We start from the raw sequence: 20433 nt of genomic DNA, 5'->3' as shown, positions 1-20433 counted from the left end.
TGCCAAGAATAAATAAAACATTGAACATGAATAGCGAGTTCGCATTTAGTGAAAATGAATAAAATCTGCGCATATATAATAATGATAGTCAAAGGTAAAAACAATGCTTGATATAACCCTTCAGATTTCCAGATAGATTTAGCATAAATTTTTTAAAGCATTTAAATTTAGATTTTTTACTTTGAGTACCTGTATGTTAGGGAAGTGGATTAAAACAAACAAACAAACATAGGAACTGAATTAAATGTAATGCAAGTAATCATGAAATCAGGTTACTTTTCCTGACAACCTCAACAAAAACCTAAATGAATGAGCCAACGTCATTGGTATGAGCTCTGAAGATTTCAGGCTGTACTATATCACTGGTCATATTAGAGTCTGCAAGTGTACCTAATCAAGTGGTTGTTAAGTGTATGCACTAAAAAAACCCCAAAAAAATCAAACCACTACAAAAATTATAGAATTACCCCCCAAAAAATAAATAAATAAATAAATAAAATCACTTTTTGGTAAATTAACTGTTCTTTATTAAGTGCTGAGCACTCAAAGCACTTTATTACAAGGCTCATTCACCAATTCATGCAAACTGTTTCTATGCATAAGCACTTTTAAACTAACATTAGCACACACTCCAGTGTGCATCAGGCCCACTCAGGGATCAGTATCTTGCATGAAGATCCTTAAACTTGTAGACCAGATGACCTGCACTACCTCCCAAGCCACAGCATTTTGCATTTCACAAGTTTTAATAATTTTGCATTACTCACAAAAAACAAAAAAACATGTTAAACAAATTAAAATCCTTATTATTAACTCTGAGGAAACTTTAAATGCAATGCCCTGCTGATTTGGCAAGTCTTCCCACTTCTTAGAGCTGACATTTTGATAAAACCATCTTGCTCTATAATATGAAAATCTAATTTAGTCTAAACATTTAAATTGCAAATTAGTCGATAGGACCATGAAACAACCCATATACCAACAGGAGGGGGTCCAAATTGAAATAAAAGGATAATAACAGATGTCTGGAATCAAAGCTTTTATTGCTGAATATTATATTAAACATTGCTGTCAGGATATAAGTAGCCTGAAAACAATTATAGTGCATCAATTATGTTACAATACACAGTATGGCATAGAGCATTATTTTACAATGAAGCAAGTAGTTTTACAGGAGCAATATGAAAAAGAGCACAGGAACCCAGAAAAGCCACTCTCATTGACATAATGTCTCTCACCCGACCCACACACACACACACACACAGAGACACACACACACCTTATCATTTGAGTAACAGTCCCGCTGGTTATCAGTTCATTATCCTGGCATGATAATGATTACTAAAAAATTAAATAAAGTATAACAAAAAGAGCTGTAGCACTTATGACTTGTATTTCTACTTTACAATGGCATAATCTGTAATCCTTCCGCCTGCTGAGCACCTTGGATCATAAGCAGCACTCTTTAATGTCAGAGGTCTTGTACCTTGATTATACATAACCGCAGAGAGTACACACATCTGATAATTGCTGTGTTGTTCCTCCATCAGGACCATCACTGATCAATCACACCGTTGCAATCAGGGATGGTTGCAGCTCTGGAGGTAGAGCGGGTCGTCTGCGAATTGGAAGGCCTGGTTAGATCCCTGGCTCATCCAGTCCTTTGTATGAAGAGGCATGTGAATTGATAAAACAGGGTTTGTAGTGTACAAAACACTAGCTTAGCTTTGCACCTGAGGGGGGAGGAAAAAAAAGATGCTTGCCTTCACTAAGTTCTAATATGATCATTTTATACACCTAACCAAAGTGACTGAAGTAAATACTTTTCAAAATGAAAAGCAGTCAACTAAGTCTCAAATGAACAAGGACTACAAGCCTCAGTCTCCTGGGTGAAAGTCTTATGTTTCACCCATTCATGAACCACAGCGTTGTCCCTACCAGACTCTTGTGTACATCTTGTTCCCAAGTTGTGAAGCGAATACAACAATGTGATTGTCCGGTTGCAATGGTGGTCCTGAAGCAAAGTTAACGAGATGCTGTAGGAACAACATCAACACAGTAATAATAAACTCAGAGGCCACCAAACTGTGAATAAAGACAGGGAGAGGACTGAGTGTCTTAACACAAACTAACATTGCTGGATGGTGAACAGATTAGTGATTAAACCATGTTTATTCTTGTTTCTCTTCTTCTCTGAGAAAGATTTTCAAGTTAAAATCATTCAGTCTGGTTCTCTTGATCAACAAAGGAGGAAATCCAGTGACTGCTGAACGTGTGAAACAGTTCGTGACTGGATTACTGCTGCCTGCTTCTCTACAGGTGAAGCCTGATACTGCAACACTTTTAAACACACATGTACACATGATGATGATGATGATGAGCACTTTGATCACTTCACAGTGTGTTCCTCGATCATCTTCTTTTAACCGTTAGCTGTACCATGTCCCCTTCATTCCTCCATTCAATCAGCTTCATTCAGTCACTCATACATTTACCTCCCAGCAAAAAACATTCACACTCAATGAGCCCTCTCCTGGCAGGTTTTCATTCAGTCCCACCATCCACCTCTCTCTGGCAGAAATGAGCCATCAAGGTGTCCAAGTCTCGCCTGTCGGCCGCGGCGTACAGAGAGCTCTCTCCCATCATGCTGAGAGCCATGCGCAGGGTGGACCAGATATTGTCGGACATCATAGTGGCCGCAGCTCCTCCGGGACCCCTTGGAGCTCTCGCTCCATCCTCTATAGCCTGGCGCTGGAGAGATAAAGCTTCAAGGAAATGCTCCACTGCCTCTCTGTGGAGTTAAAAAAGTGAACAGGATGGATTTATGTTCAATCTGCAATGTGCTGATATCAACCTGAACAGGCAACAGTAATAAAAAAACTTGTGTAAACTAAGTTCACTTTTGCAAATTAAGGTCCATTTCTCACTGGTGTACACTCTAGTGGCCACTTTATTAAGTACACCTGGTTAAGCGCTGTATAAGGCAAATATCTAATCAGCCAAATGGCAGCAACATTTAGCTTTTTAGACATGGCGAAGATGACCTGCTGACGAGAGATCAGAGATCACAATCCAATACAGCACCTCTGGGATGTCAGGGAATCATTTCGAAACAGACGAAAATGTCTGAGGAATGTTTCCAGCACCTCGCTGAAGGTATACCTTATAAAGTGAATGTCAATCATCATCAACACAAACCTTTGTGAAATTTATTAGATTTCTTGCACGTCTGGTCTAGTGTAGCATCTTTTGTGTGTGGTCTAGCTGTATCACATAAGCCCTTTTTGCATTAGTAGCTACTCTGATCTACTTGCCACAGATCGCTACGACTCGGATCGACTGGTTTTCCATTACAACCCAGTGCGCGAGCTTGTTGCCATAGCAATGCGTCTGGGCATCCTGCAACGTAATTAATATGCAACACGAACGCTACAACAAAGGTGGACATTGAGCCAAGAATATACCTACTGCTCGGTCTGTGGCTTTTTGTCAAACTCGGGGAACACTGCGGTTTTTTGTAGCCATTTCCCTCGTTGCTGGTTTCAAAAATGGCAGTTTTAATTTTCGTGAATGAGATGCACTTATGACTCATTGAGTGATGCTACTGACGAGCCAATCGGTGGCATGCAGCGTGACTTCTAGTACCTGCTTCAATCGCTTGAAACCCTGGCTGAGCAGGTACTAATAAAGTACCTGGTACCAGTTTCTATGGCCTCATGGAAAACCCTGAATAGCATGGTGAACCGTGCTGAGTTGATCGGAGTAGGTACTAATGGAAAAGGGGCTATAAAATACCTTCCACTAGGAGGCAGATTTAACTATAGACAGCACCCTAGTGGAAGGTAAAAACATCTGGGAAGCAGCATAAAATTGCTAAAGTTCAAAAGTAGCAATCTGACAGAATTTGAAAAGGCACAGAACGCATTTGATGTGTATGTAAGCAGCAGAATGTCAGTGTGTTTAAGACAATTTGAAAAGGGTATATCAAATGCTGATTTCACATAACATGTTTTTTAAAGGTTTATCTAAATGTAAACTGCTGGACTAATTCCACATCTATCAGAAAACTGTTCTGTTAAGAGAGCCACACTCAGGTCATCAGTGGTAAGGTTGTGAACCTTGACACTCCCCTATCATAAAAACCAGCTTCAGGAGGATTATGCATTTAATCTAAAGATTTTACTTCTTTACATGCCAAGACTCTCTAGCAAAATACACATCAAAACAGCACTGTTGTCTCACCTATGTGCCCCTAAGTTTACACAGCTGATTCCCAAGTTATAGCGACTGCGTATGAAGCCAGGCTGCAGTTCCAGTGCTCTCCTGTAGGCGGCCACAGCCTCTTCTGAGCGGCTTCCGTTGGCTAGCGTGGCACCCAGCTTATTCCACAGCAGATAGTCCTTATGGGGACAGAAAAACAAAGAAAGAGCTCAGAAACTGAGCACATGACATGAAGCCATTGGAATTTCTACAAAGGCTTCTTCACCAACCTGTGGAGTGACGGAGAGAGCAGCGCTGAAACAGTCCACCGCCTTGTCATACTCTCCACTGAGGTTGAAGAGGACGCCGAGACCACACTGAAGCTGAGGGTCCACCTGGGTAGGGTCAACATTGGCTGCTTGCAGGTACATGGACTGGACGTCGGTAAACAAAGACCTGCACAAGGGAAAAGCAATAAGGAAAGGGCAAAGAGAAAGAGGTATCTTTGTATTCTCCTAAACGTGCGTGATGCTCACTCTGGCAGCAATGACCCGAACCTCTCTCTGTCCTTCTCCCTTTCTTTGGAGCTGTCTTTGGAGCGTTCGTGCTCACTCTGCTCCCAAACAGAGTGGTATTTTGGATTGTGCTTTAGCCAGTCACGAAGAGTCTCACAGGCCTGCCTGTGCAGTGACTCATTGGTGAAACTGACAGCCAGCGCCATGAGGGCAGTCAGGTTGTCGTTCTTCAGCTCTATACACCTATGGGAAGAATGGTGGTAATAAAAAGAAGTAGTCAGACAGAAAAAACACGACTATTCATTTGGCAAAGAAACTCTTATTTGCAACGACAAGTGTTAAAATATGGAGGTGCTTTCCTGGTTGAAAATATTTCTTTTGAGGTGACACTCACATTAGTATGCATTTAAAAAGGTCTTAACAAAAATCTAACCTCACTTTAACATAGACTCTGTGGTGGAAAAACACATTTTTTTTTATATGCAAAATGTGTTTTATATGCTTACAGATACAAAAACTATAGACAAGAGACAACACCCAGATCTAGAGTAATAATAATAATAATAATAATAATAATAATAATAATAATAATAATAACAACAACAACAACTACATGTTTTACTACATGTTTTAGTCAACTTTGACTACTGACCTGCGGAGGGCGCTGATGGCGGCAAATTCTTGCTCATTCTCTGCCTGACAGGTTCCCAGATATTGCCAAGCCTGCAATTTAATGGGGGAAAAAAAGACACATGGTATTATTTCAAGGGCCTTCTGTTGGAAGCAGGAGAAAAAACATGGCTAAAATTAGAAGTAGGGAGACCTTTTGGCCCACAATGTTATATTAAGTAATAACAGGATGTTCTAAGAATTAAAAAAAAAAAAAAAAGTGTAATGCAAATGAGAACACAGCCTTTCAGAGTCTTACCAGCTGGTTGTCTGGTTCCTTCTGCACAGCACTTTCAAAGAACCGGACGGCACCAGGGATGTCCCCTGCCTCCATCCTCTTCAATCCCTCTGACAAAGGGTCCGGGTGTGATAAGTAGGGGTTCTCCTCTTCAAACTGATAGCCCTGCAAATGAAAACAAGGAAAACATTGAAACTGCTCAGAGAACTTGTGTGTGTATATGATTTTAATTAGTACTTAATAGGGTATATGAAACACAGGAGCACATTAGACATTGTGCATGACAGCTGTATGCGCAAAAATGCTGAAATCTTGCAACACAAAACAGATAGCAGCAGACGCCTGCTCTGAGCAGGCTGACGGATACCTTGTCGTAAGAAGTGCTGAGTAGCTGATCGAAGTCAGACAGCCAGGGATGACTCTCTGCATCTCTCTTCGCCATCTCCTCCCACTCCTGCTGCAGCTTCTCCCAGAAATCCACATCACTCTGACAAAATGACAGACATGCATCATTACTTCACAGCGTATTGGAGATAACTTTGACCTTTTTCAACTGGAAGACGCTGCTGCATCGATGATGCCTTATAGGATGGCCCTATATTTTTTTCGTTCCTTAAACAGGATTAAGTTTGTGGGTGTTTAAAAAAAAAAAAAAAAATCAAGGGCACCGTCATGCCAATCATTCAGGAAAGTTTCCATTTTCAAACCTCAACTCCGATGACACTCAGTGCTTTAACCTCTACAATACTACTTATTATACTTGGCTTTGGGTTGAAGGTTTTTATTGTCACAGACTCTTGCCTCACCTCCACTGCGGCTTTCGCTTGTTGGAAATCAGGTCCTGATGTAGCGAACTCATCTACCCAGGCTTCAGCTGACTCCTCTGACACCTGAATAACAATGAAGAGCAATGGCAGTGGTTGATAGGAATCTGTATGCGCTGGCTGAGAAAACTGTTATTAGAAGGGGAGAACCGGGGCATTCAGAGAGGAAAAATATAGAGGGGAGTGAATGTGAAGGAGTAAAGAAATGAAAGGTGGAAGAACACAGAAGAAACCATTTTTCTCGTACTGCTTCCTTTATCTCCTTCCTAATTAACTCCCAGTTTTCTCCTGAGACAGTAAAAGCACTAAACAGCAACTAGATGCAGGAAATCTGAGACTATCTGAATGGATGGGTAAGATCGAAATTGTTAACACTGGTAGCAAAACATACAAATAAGTAACTACAACTGCAGCTTAAAATAAAACATGGATAGCTGCCATGACCACAGAGGTCGTACCTGCCTGACGACTCTGGCCCACTGCTCTGCTTGTTTAGCTTTTACTTTGTCAATCTTCTGATTCATCTCTGGGGGTTCCAGGGGAAGACTCCCTCCCCCCGTCTTCATCAGGAACTACGGAGGGAGGGGTGGCAGTAGGGAACGGGACAATGTTTCGAGGAAGAGGAGGAGTTGGTATGGAGGATTTTTACAAATTTTTTGGAGGGGTGGGCAAAAAAGGAGTAATTTGAAGTATCAAGAGGAGCAGATGAATAACAGGTGTTAATGAAGGTAATGGTAAGCCAAGAATCCAAAGGCAGGTTAAAAAAATAAAAATAACAAAATAAAAAAAAAAAATAGGAAAAGCACAATTCAGAGTTAGAGGGCGATGGCATAGATGTAATCATAATGTAGCATGAATATGGCTGACAGCTACACATGCACAACATAATGTGGAAGCCATTTAGGCCAGGAAAAGAACACGAAACAGATGTAAAGCAGAAAAAAGCAAACTGAGATATCAGGTCAAATTTTGGACTTACAAAAGATTAAATTAAAGTACAGATTATAGCTTAATTTATACTTCTGCGTTGAATCTATTTAGAGCCTACGGTGCAGCTCCTGCTGCCAGCATGTGCATCTATCCCTGGTGTTCCTGCAATGCTCTGCAATTTCCTTACCCAAACACTAGCTGGGGGAACACAGATCACAAAGTCAACGTTCAAGCGTCTTACACCTGCATTCTATCTGGAGGCCACCAGATGGCGATAGCAGTAGTTGCAAAACTACTAAAAAAAAAACCCAATCTTCCTGTCTTGACCTGTGTAAACACTCTCCTGATGAGTTCATGGGCCCAGTCACTTATTTTGGGTCATACTGAATTTAAACAAATGATGATGATAGTGATGCTATCTTTTAAAATAGAGGATTATCATTGGTATGAACCTGCACACTCACTGGCTAACCACCTGTCAAACAAGCAGTTTCACAGTCAGACTTTGTCACAGGAACCTTCTTGAGGTAATTGTTTTTGGTTTGTTTTTTGCAACCAAGATCCCCTCTCTTACAGTCGATTTGAAAAAAATGGCAACAGAAGAAGTAGCCAGAGAAGCTTAAGCCCAAACGGCGCCAGTAAACGAGACTGTGTTGATGATGCATTTATGGAGATACATGGTTACAGCATAGAGCTTCACAGTAAAAAGTAAAAACATCATAGATTCAAGGCAGAAGTATAAACACCCAATTTCTCCAAATTCTGACTAGATTAGTAAAAATTAGTAAATAAAAAAAATAAATAAAATAAAATTAAAAAAAAATAGTTACTAACAAATCAATCTCTAGATCCAATTTAGGAGGTACAAAAAATAAAATAAAATAACCCAAACCTTCTTATTTATACTCTTTTAATCAGAATAATTTAAAAATCCCTAAGGAAATTATGTAAATCTCTAAAATTGAGTAATTTGCTGCTTTGCAGAGTATTTTTAACTTTCCAATTACATGATTCATTTATGCCCTCAGTGGTATATTTCTTTGTGCTGTATAATGCTTTAGACTAAGAATTTTTAAATAGACTTCTTCTAGAACGTTTGTTTCAGGAATTAGCCCATTAATATAGCAGGAATAACATATAACTGAATATATGTGCATTTTAAATATTATATGTGTTGATTTTGTTGTAGTTTTCCCTTCTAATCTCTACATTACACACTTGTAATGTTCTACAGCAAACTATGGATCACAAACCTAAAATGGCAAGACTTAGTCTTGAGACTAAACCTAACCTTTTCAGGATACAGAATGACTGAATAAAACAACATCACAGCAGTTCAGAATTTCTGACATAAACACAAACATAACAATTTTTTATATATATATATATATTTTTTTTTTTTTTTTTTTTTTTAAAAGAACCTATTTGGTCATTTTAGTCACTTGTGGGTTAAAGATATTTAACTCTGATCTATATTTTTGGGGGGGTTGTGTGTATTTTTGAATGCAGTCAGAAATGTTATGCATTTACTTGACTAATTATTTTGTCTTGTTTTTCTGGATCAAAGATACAGCTTAAAAACCAACTGTTCAGAGTATACCTCACCTTTCCCCCATGATAGCTAAGTTAGCAGTTAAACATTGTTGTGACGGACCTTAAAATCCCAAAAGAGCCTCTATTAATTTGAAACCTTGATTTCATAAGCAGTAATGCCCCATGCTTTGTTAATACAGTTTCCTCTTGGTTTATGCTGGAAACATTGGGAGGTACTGGAATCTTTGTCTCTTGAGTCACCACTTAGCCAGTCTGAATGCATTTGAGATGCATCGTCTTACATCCTGAAGCCATATTGGTTCAACTGATCTAAGAGAAACATGAAATATCCAGCAGACAAACAGTCTGCAGCAGTATTATAGCTCAAGAAATCAAGCTTTCAAATCAATAAGGCTCCTTTGGGATTATAAAATCTCTCATTAATTCAGTCAAGTGAAAGGATTACGCCTCCGTACTTTTGTATCTGTCGTCTTGTAGAGAAATACATTTAGAGAGAAACTCGATCTGGCATCAGCCTTTTACTGCCTGAACAGATCGAATACAAAGCAATGAAGTTGCACCTTCTGTGAAATCCAGAATGAAAGGAAAATCACGTCAAGATGGGAAAACCCCAAATCTTGGTCGTGCACATTAAAATCTAAATGCTCAAGAGGAGAAGCTGACAGTTATGAGAGCCCTTTCTCTGCAAAAACAAATTCCATCTGCAACACTGCAGCCTGGAGACTCATATTACAAGCAGACTGGTGGCTGCTTCTGGTTACATTTGTGGAAAATTTTACACTGCAACAGATACTGGGGTGATGAGTCACAAGGCTTAGCCTATACTGGGCAACAGTGAACCAGTGTTCTACCCCAACATACAGCGTTCACAGTTGTAACCATCCTTTCCTCAGTGGGCTGCGACTCGTACCTGGTTGAGGTTGGAGGCCCAGTTCTGAGCATTCTCGGCCTGAGCTTTATCTGTGAGCTGTTTGTCTGTCTTGCTCTCCACTGTCACAGTGCCCTCGCCAATTTGCCTAATGAATCGCAGGAACTACACAACAACAAAAAACAAATTACAACAACAACAAAAAAAAAAGGCATTTACTATTACTAATTCATCAGTTTTACACCAGTAATGCTAGTTTCTTCCCAAACCAGCAACTTTCTTCCCACACTGAGACAAAAGCCATTAAAAACCACAAAAATCATCTGTGCACCACATGCTACAGTCTCAAGGACCTACTCTACAAAAGAGTTAAAGAAAAAAGTGAAAGAACATGGTGATAGACATGTAAAAGGAAATGATGTGTATTACGGTGTCACAATGACACACTGCTCACCTCTGTGTTTTGTAACTTTGGGTCATCAACCTTTGAGACAAGCTCATTGGCTGTCTGCCTCAGCTCGTCTTCTGCTTGATACTCCTTAGTCCTGTCAGATTAACAATAAAAAAACAAACAAAAGAAAACATAAATTTAATGCTATAAAACTAGAAGGTCTTGAGCAAGACTTTCCCATGATGTTTTAAAGTGGTCTAGAACAATAGTTCTCAGGGTTTTTGAAGGTCTTTCAAAGCCTTTCTTTGATCATTTGCTGTTTTTTCACTCATTTCGACATAAAATAGTTTTATTTTTGTACCAATAAGGTGAAGAATGAAGTTAGTCATAGCAAATACTGCTTTTCAAGCATATTAGAATTGTACACACGATTTTCAACTTATATTCTGTATTTCAATGTATATTTACAGATGTTTCAATGACACCCATTTCCAATATTTCATAGAATATAAAATATAAAGCAATGATGATGGCTGGCTCAAGACTTTTGCACAGTACTGTAGGTTGGAACAAATCACTTCAAATATAAACTGCATTTTACACTCTCGTATTTAGAGCCCAGTGCACAACGATGATTATACAAGGACTCTTTAAATCAGCTTTCACTTCATGTTCATCTGCTTCACTGACTTCTACCAGAGATTTAATGGATTAACTCAACACTGTCAGACAAGAGAATATCAGGTTAAATGTTTAACAATTAAACAGAAAATTCACTCACCAAGAAGAGAAAATTATCACAGTTTTTCAAGTGCTTTAAGTTCTGCCAACAGCACTCTTGTCCTCCTTGATTCTCCCTCACATGTCTACCCTACATTTTCTACATGTAATGCAGTGCTTGTAACCCCCTTCCACCCCCCGGCTCTATCCCCTGCTCACCATTCATTTGCTTTGTCTCCAAGATCCCCCAGCCACAACTTCTCCTCAGACTGCTCCAGATACTCTTCTGCCCAGCGGCCAGGATCTAAAAATGAGAGAAATTGAAAAATTAAAAACACAGCAAACATGTAATAATGACATAAGCTGTTTTCACCCATGCAGTGCGCCTAAAAAAAAACCCAAAAAAAAAAAAAACCTTTGTAGACGCCTAACAGAGCTGCACGTGAGAACTCAAACGTCTGATTCTGCTGGATCGGACATTAAATGGTTTATAACTGTCAGCTCCCTTTTAAACACCCTGTGCCTGAACGCGTGTGAGAACAGTGCAGGTAATCATTCGGTGGACTCTCAGCACTCTCAACAAACAGGTTATTTTTAGCAGTGAGTAAATTTTAAAGTAGATCATCTCTTGCTTTGTGCTACATGTGTGAAAGGACAACCTTGGAAGAAGCTTGGATGCAATTCTGCTGACACTGTCCAGAGTTCATGAGTCAGAACAGCTACACTATGAAGACTTTGCCCTAAAGATATTCACTCTGATTTGAGCAAAAAAAACGTGATGATATGAGACAGAGTGATGATAACGGCAGAAAGATGATTTGCTCATTATGCAAAAAATGCAGAAGGCCAAGAAAAGCAATGAAAACAAAACATACCTGCTGCTTCGGCAATAAATTCTTTCGTCCAATCAGCATCTGCGGCATCGCCGAGCGCGATGAGCCCCGGGGCAGAGGCAGAATCAGAGCCTTGGAGGAACTCCTCCACCCAGTCACCAGAGAGGGCCAGCGCTGCCACATCAGGAGCTATGACAAGGAAATACAAAGAAGTTCAAATTTAGTGGAAAAAAGGTTTAGAAAATCTTTTAAACTTCATCAAGTAATGATGAAGAGCACCTCTCTGTGGAGCTTGTCTGTAGCTCTGCTGGTCAATCTGCTGCATTTCCTCCAGCAGCTGACCCATGTCAAAGGTCTGTGGAGGGCGTGGAGGTTCCTGAAGGAACTCATTAACGAGCTAGAACAAAAACATTCATTTTATATAAAATCTAATGGTAACTCTTAATGATTAGAGTACATGCTGAGGAAACCTAAATATTTTGGCTTTAGGGTATAAACTTGAAGTATATACTGTACAGTCTTAGAGCAAATCATTAAAATTGAAAGAAAAGCACTTACATCTTCCTCAGTTGCAATTTCAATGGGAGTGGGATGAATCTGCAAAAAATAATAATGAAGTATGGTATCTATTAGCAAAATGTTTTGCACAAAAATGTTAAATCAAGCAGCTCCAGAGATAAAGGTCACAGGGAGCTTGAAAATATATAAAGAAAAGTTATTGCAAAAGCAACACTAGTGCTTTTGCTGTAGCCTGATGCCAACTGCACATAAAATTCTGGAACTTAACATTAATATTTTTTAAAGGCCAATTAGCTCTTAAACTGCTATATAACAAGGGCGACAGAGAACAGTGTTAGATTTTCTAATTAAAAGGAAAGATATACTCTTAAATTTACAGCCCTACAACAGATTGTGTTAAATCTTGTATTCTTGTAGCAGAGGCACTCTTACACATTTACTGTATGCTTTGATACAGTTTCTGCATTTTAAGTTAAAAGCATGGATCCAGGAAATATTGTTCAGATCCTGACTCAAAAAGCTCGATCAGTTACTCATAAGAAGGAGCATTTCTATAAGCATCTCGATGCAAAGTGGGTGCAGGGTAATGTTCTGTTTTGCTGATGAAGAACTTGCCTTCTGTCTTTGACAATGGCGACCACCTCAATTTTCTCAATAGGATAAGAATCTGGGCTCTCCTCTGGAGCAGATCATAATACCTGTCAGTATCTGCATAAATGTTCCTTTTCTGTGGCTGCTTCTTAGTTCAGGTTCTTTTCCTTGTCTCTTGTCTACGGTGTGCCACAGGGTTCTGTTTTGGGGCCTTGCTCTAGCTTCAGTCCATTTTGAGCACTTTTAAGGACATCTGCTCTCATGTCCACGCAGATGGAGAGTTGCACGCGCAATCGGAAATTGTTATTGTTATTATTAAGATTCTGGTTTTGACTTTCAGAGCTCCACATGGACAAATACCTGAGTACTCATATTTTCGTCTTTTGTTTTGATGTTCTAGCATTTTTTTTGTGAGGTACTTTGTGATTTTTATCTTGAAAGATCCAATATTAGTAAAATTTTACTTACTTGAATTCAGTTTTATGTTGTTCTGTAATTACTTTGCTGTGCGTCATGCAAACAAGGGCCCCTCATTAGCAGGAGTAACAGAACATGGACGAACCCAAGAGCAAAGCTACAGCTGTTAATGGTATTTTCACACCTGCTACACCAACTACTTTTAATTATGTTTGTTACTTAACCAGAATCTCCTGTCAGGACTGAAAAGCTCCCACGAGATGAGGCAGGTTCTCTCTCATTTGTTTGTTTGGTAGCAGAGATGTTATGTAAAAAGAAGCAGAAGGAATTGCTGGAAAGCTTTATTACTTTTAAAGTAACAAAGTTTTGTCAGGAAGTTGATTAGTATTATTTGATAACAGTATCCCCATTTTTTGTCATCTCCACACAGAAAAAGAAAAAACTAGCTTGGGTATGAATGAAACATCCGAAAAACTCTGAGATAAAATGAAACAAATGCAAATAAATTTTGTTGTCAGGTATTATTTCCCTAATGCATACCACTGAGCAAATTGAAACTCTTGAATGTAATTATTTGTTACATTTTATTTTATAAAGTTACAAAAGGAAAGCTTAAGTATAGTCTATTGTTGCCTTAAATAAAAAAATAAAAAAAAGAATATCAGGCTCTTCCTCACAGATAAAAATGAGTGTTTATTAATTTAATGTTGAAACTCAAAGCCAAAGTTTGCTAAAAATCAATAAAGAGACTGAAAAATAACAGGGACATTTCTAAGTGACCCCAAACTTCTAAGCATATCGTGTAGACTACAGAGCTCAGGGCCTGATGTCTTACAAAATACTCACTGGAGGTGCTGTGGCGTTCCGCCATGGCCCCCCTTCCTTGGTCATGTGACTGGTCAGCTTCATGAGGGGATTGGCTCCCCCGCATTCTGCCTCCACCAACTCACGCATCGCCATGGCAACACAAGGATGAGGCAAACCCAATAAGACCACCTGCAAACTGAGAAGAAGAGCCATAAATGAACCACTCATATTCAGTCTGTGTTCAAGAAAAGTATTGCTATGAGAAGAGACTTATTACAGTTTTATTTTGTCTTCAGCTTAGCTTCACTAAGTTTCCCCGAATGGGTTGGCTTGTTTTACTTTAGTTTTGACTGTTTACTTTTTTTTTTTCCCCATGTAAAGTTTTCAGTTTAGGTTTTATTAGTTTCACTGTTTTTGTTCCTTTTGTTGGTGACAGATCAGAACAGATATAATACAAATACTTGTCTTACAAACATTAAGAAATTCCAGTCCCACTAAACATCTACACTAAATGCTCCTCAGTGAGAAACCCTAAAACAAAATACATTTTCTATACATTTATTTTTAGTTGGTTTTATTTATTGTATGTAGGGCTGGGCTATATCATACCGTTCACGGTAATACCGGTGTAATTTTGGGCAACGATAGGAAAATGGGTAAAGCGCGCATGCGCAGTGCCTATGTTTACATATGCACATGGCGGCGACGCAGAATGAGAGGGGCGAAAGTGGATCGTTGAATGAAACGGATGAACCAGAATTGGTTTGTAAAAATGCTGCAACTACAGTGGTGTGGAACTGGTTTGGCTTTCGTCCGTTAGATACACAACAAAGCACTATTTTTTTGTAGAGCATGCTAGCAGGCCGTCGTTATTACCGTGTTTTTTGGAAAATACGGCACACTTAAAATCAATCCTTTGATTTTTCTGAAAAATCAACAGTGCCCCTTATAATCCCGTGTGCCTTATGTATGAATTCTGGTTGTGTTTACTGACCTCAAAATGATTTTATGTGCACGGCGCTCGAAAATCAGTCAAATGTTTTAGTACGGCTATCGTAGGCAGGCGCCAGTCAGCAGGTGGATTCAAGGCCACTTTGCTTAAAGATGGCACCACTGACCACTGCACCACCATGCCATCCAATTATCATTTTATCTATTACCATTTATTTTCTTTTTTCATATTTAGTTTTACTGTGATAGTCATGCAATGGACTATGTAGAGTGAAGCACCTCAATGGAACAATTAAAAGACGCAGATCCTAAAGCATCCAGTATGAGGTCCAATTTCTAATTAGACACTTAAATATTAGAGAAACTAAACAGTTATGCACCAATAACTGAAAAACCATCCCCCAAAATATAAAATGTTTTAATTTTTAACACTCGACATATTCAACCCTGAAAGATTTTTTTTCATTATTATTATTATTATTATTATTATTATTATTATTATTCGGCACCAGAGAGTAATTTTAAGTTCAGTTAGTCCTTCACATTGTTTTGTGTCCCTTCCATCACATCTAAAAATAATTATTCAATTTCCTGACCCCTTTAACAGCTGACAGGCCGAGCGAAATCTTCAGGCTGCTCAAATAGCCTCATGAAACGCGCACAAATTCAAGCTCCATCTGCTGTTTTTCATTTCATCTTCTGGCTCTTAGTGAACCATTAATAATGAGAATATGATGGCTCAGCAGGCACAGGCATCCACAGCATGTTTCACTTAACTCATCTGGTACGTTCAGGAGATTTTAGCTTTTAAGAGCGTTTACGAAGATAAAGAACATCAGCATCACTATACTAACACACTGACTACATGTAATACTATTTTATTTAAGCAAATCTTCTAATCAGTTGAGAAATGCTTATTTTGATAAATGCTACCACAAATACTCTGGATTTGTGTATGCATTACTGTTAAAAGCTCTTGAGCCACCCCTCATTTCTTTATATTTTGTTAGGAAAATTGAAAATACATGTTTATTTATACATGATTTATTGAAATGTGCAAACATGCATTGAACTATAGAATATAAGCTGAGAAAAAAACAAAAACAAACACCCACCAACAAGATTTGTACTACTCTAATGAGCTTTAAAGTTAATATTTGAAACTTTGTTATGCAAGCTTTCTTATAATTTTATTAAGTAGTCTTCAGGATAAGTTCTCCTCTTTGGACGTTGGCTGCCTTTTGTTCTGTTCTCTGTCAAGATGATCCCAAACTGCTTCAATCATTTTGAGGTAGATGCTCTGGGGAGGACAATCCATGACTGATAAGTGTTTTGCTATCCAGGCAGTGAATTAAGCTGCTGTCAATCAGATGCTTTCCAAATGGCAAAATCTGATGGATATTCTGTGTTTAAAATTCCATCAATTCTAACAAGATCCCAGCACCACTGCCTGAAAGGGAGGAAAAGGTTCATACTCACCGTTGTACCACACTGACGACAGTTTGAATCAAAAATTTCAATTTGGATTCATCATTCTAAGATTTGCTGCCACTGATTTTCAATCAAGTTCTTGCATAATTTGGCATACCACAGCCTTTTCCACTGACACCAGGTTCTTCATGGATTTTTTCCTGATTCTTCCAGCTGCTTGTACTATAGTTGACACAAGACTGGTACATTGCTTGTGTTAAGTGCCTTTTATATGCTTGAATGATGGATAGTGGGTCAGTGTTAAGAGACTAAAATAAAAAAATTGGTCAGGTACAATTACTGAGCTAAAAATGAATGAGAAAAGAAACAAAACAACCGATATCTAAATAAAAATACCTTCAGAAAGCCTTGAGAACTTGAGAAGTGTTCAAGACCACTTTGATATATTACAAGAATGTTTGGCTCCTCTGTGAAGCAAAATATAACGAAATGAAGAGCAGCATGTTTGCACAACACTCCATATCAGGTCTAAAATAACAGCTATATAAACTGCAAACATTTCAACTGATCCTGCTCCATCTGATGATTACTCACCTAAACATTTAAAAGCAAAATAATAAACAATACCGTGACACTGTTTCACTCTGAAATGTAGTCCCAGATGTATGAAACTCTGCTGCTGTACTTCAATGACCCCTATCAATTACACATGCTGACCTCCCTGGAGAGGAGGAACATAAAAATGAATTCCCTTCCTAATCTCGCATGTGAGCGTCTACCTAAAAACTCTTCAGTGACTATTACACAACACCTTACAGGTGGACTGTTGTTCTTGCTGTCTAGGCTGAAGATTTAAAGGCTACTTTAGTCCCACCGCTTCAAATGGCTGCTGTATTATGATTAGGGTCAAAGTAAGAGGATCAGACAGAGATATTAATACACACATTACCAAAGACGGGCCATTATGACACCTGTTTATTGACTACAAATCCACGGAGACGATAGGAATAGGCGAAGGTTGCCTTTGTCACACATAGTCCACTAGTTATAGATATCAACTAAACACACCTGCCTGCATTGTTACCTTTCTGGGAGCACTGTGTAATAAAATAGAGCTGATCGGAGCTAACTGCAGCTTCAGCTACAAACAGCAACATTAGCTCGATAAGCGATACTCTGTGTTATTTATGTAACCAGCGTGCGGTTCATGAAACCTAAAGGGAAACGGAGGACGCTCACGACCGTCCGGAACTCAAAAAATATCAGCTGTGGCTAGCTGGCTAGCTGCAGTAGGGCCAGTGCAGAGATCACTCCCGTAGTGTGCACCCAGCGAAGAAGCATGAATAGAAGGGAAGCATACTGTTCACCTCACCGCCGACAGCTGCTGCTGTATCCGAGCGACAGTCCCTCACTCCGGCGGTATGTCCCCTCTTGTCCCGCTCTCACACCTCCGTCCGAATAAATTTTCCAGTAACCGTCCGAAACCAGTCGCTGAGTGCTATTAGCTCCCCGCTTTTATTTACCTTCCTCCCCCATGACCCACAAAACCCTTCACCGCTAGCCTGGCTCGTGAACGTTACGCCAGTTACGTATTCTTCAACTGGTTTTACGCATGCGTAAGGAAGCGTCAGCGCCTGGGAAAAAAGGCGTAAAGAGCCTAACGTTAAAATGTAACATGCCTGAGAACAAAGTCCGCTTCCCGGATGAAACATGTATTTGTTAAAAAAAACAAAAAAAACACGAAAGTAACGCGCAGTGCTGTGCAGAAGTCTTCAGCCAACCATCATTTCTTTATATTTTACTTCCAAAGAACCTGATTTCTGTCTTTGATAGTAGTTTTGAGAAATAGTTCTCCACGCTTTTAGAGATTTTCACTTTTTCTCTTTAAAAAAAAGGTCATTTTCAGCCCTGTTCTTATACCAAACCCTTTCAGAGGAACGTTTCTACGTTTTAGCCACTAAACACTGACATATGAATAATGTAAGCATAAAAACGACACCTAACAAGGTTGTGTCTGCATATAAAAGACAATTTAGCCAAAAAACCTAAAGGTGTTTTATCTTTATAGAGTTTGTTACTAGCAGTTTATCATAAAACCACATCATTTATTCTTATTTCTTTACTTGAATCTGAATAATGCCAAAGATAACACAATTTGACAGACATAAAGTTATTTATTTCATATTCTGTATAGTTTTTCATATTTATATCCTGTCCATATCCTGTACATAGCTTGTACTCACTACAGCCTGTACATACTTATAGTTATAGAATATTCACAACATACTTCATACCGTGTACATTATAACATAATAGACCCATTTCTGTAATATACTTACATATCTATATTATTGCTAATATATATTGTAATATATCTATATCACTAAGCACTTCTGGATGGATGCAAACTGCATTTCGTTGCCCTGTACCTGTGCATGTGCAATGACAATAAAGTTGAATTCTATTCTATTCTATTCTATTCTATAAATCTGTATTTTTACAGAATCAAAAAAGTGCTTTTAACAGCATTTGCGACTACATATAATACTTTTTAAAGAAAATCTTCTAATCAGTTGAGAAATGCTTATTTTGCTAAATGCTAGCACAAATACTCTGGATTTGTGTATGCATTACTGTGAAAATGCACTGGGAGTCGAAACCTGGTATATCTCAGCATGGTGTGCAGTGTGTCCTTAAAAAACAAATAAAAAAAGTATAGTTCAGTAGATGAAGAGTATCTGAAATTAATGTCCTTACAAATTAGGGAAAAAATCCAGCAAAGGGCTGCATTAGGGCTGCATTTTAGCCAGTGGTGTTGGGGATCTTGTCCAAATTTATGGAATTATGAACATAGAAAGGCATAGGGGCCATCTGGAAAACATGAATTGCAATATGTTCATTTTTCAGCACTGATCCCAAACACGTCGCCAATAGTGTAAAAGCATACCTATATAGAAAAACACACAATGTAATGCCTAGTTATATAAATCTTTGAGCTATAGATTGTGTGTCACACTTTAAGTACATGTTAGTTTTACATGATCAGATAATTTTGAATTATAGGACATTTAATGTAAATTTAGTGTTGCTGAACTGATCATTTTGCTTAAAAAAGGATCGGAATGCTTTCTCTTTCATTTTACTGTCATTTATTTAAGTAGAAGCAGCCACAGAGGACAGAAATCTGCTGCCGTACTGTAACAAAGGTTGATATGTAACTGATGCTTGTGCCAAGCTAATAAGGAAAATAATCCTCACATCACGCTGTGGCAGGTTTACCACATGGTACTAACACAAACAGCCAAGTTCAGGTCTTCCACATGTTTCAAAGTGAAAAAATTTTCATTTGGGTTCAGAATAATTATGATAATCCTTGGCTTATCATGCTTATTACAGTTCCTGAATTCTTTTATTTTTTATTTAACACATGTTAAGCTAAAAAGAAGAAGCAATGTGTGAAAAAATAAGCACACCCATTGAGTACATGGTAATTAAGAGGGTAAGTAGCAGCCAGGAGCAGCCAATTATTCAGTTTGATGTCTGCTGATGATCAATTAATCAAACAAAAGGCCCAAAAGGACCTCTATAAAAGTTATGGCAGTGTGCTGGTCTGTGTGCGTTAACACGGTGTCAAGAAGGAAAGATTTTAGCAGTGATCTTAGAGAAGCAGTTGTTGTTGCCCATCGAATGATTATTTACAAGTGGAAAACTCAGAAAATGCTCAGATAAACTGCAAAGTGCCCAAAATCTACACCTCAGACTCTGCAGGCCTCTTTTAGCATGTTGAATGTTAAAGTTCATGACAGTATAGTTAGAAAAAGACAGAACAAGTATGGTTTGTTCAGAAGGGTTGCCAGGAGAACATTTATTTTCTCTAAAAAGAATATGGCAGCATGGCTATTGTTTGCAAAGCCACATCTGAACAAACCACAAAGCTTTTGGAACATTGTGCTTTGGAGAGACAACACCAAAGTG

The 20433-nt window shown here is 38.7% G+C and overlaps 1 protein-coding gene across 8 annotated transcripts; it reads right to left on the bottom strand.

The window, feature by feature from the left end:
- Positions 1-1024: 1024 nt before the first annotated feature.
- On the bottom strand, positions 1025-17965 carry pex5 (peroxisomal biogenesis factor 5). 8 transcript variants are annotated; one of them, XM_026184539.1, is made up of 17 exons: positions 17831-17965; positions 14116-14272; positions 12301-12339; positions 12022-12139; positions 11785-11931; positions 11129-11213; positions 10253-10343; positions 9841-9963; positions 6905-7018; positions 6429-6512; positions 5990-6109; positions 5644-5787; positions 5368-5438; positions 4737-4958; positions 4491-4656; positions 4243-4400; positions 1025-2791 (listed from the first exon to the last, which is right to left on the bottom strand). In XM_026184539.1, exons 2-17 carry the CDS (start codon positions 14227-14229, stop codon positions 2545-2547), a joined length of 2043 nt encoding a protein of 680 aa, XP_026040324.1. In that variant the 5' UTR covers positions 14230-14272; positions 17831-17965; the 3' UTR covers positions 1025-2544. The 8 variants fall into 8 exon arrangements, with proteins under 8 accessions (XP_026040324.1, XP_026040325.1, XP_026040317.1 ...); XM_026184540.1 differs by having other exon boundaries at positions 14116-14265; positions 17826-17898; XM_026184532.1 differs by having other exon boundaries at positions 17826-17889.
- Between the last annotated feature and the right edge of the window lie 2468 nt (positions 17966-20433).

The sequence above is a fragment of the Astatotilapia calliptera genome, chromosome 11 (genome assembly GCF_900246225.1).
Source record: "Astatotilapia calliptera chromosome 11, fAstCal1.2, whole genome shotgun sequence".
Taxonomy (NCBI): domain Eukaryota; kingdom Metazoa; phylum Chordata; class Actinopteri; order Cichliformes; family Cichlidae; genus Astatotilapia; species Astatotilapia calliptera.
This window is presented reverse-complemented; position numbering and strand designations above follow the sequence as displayed.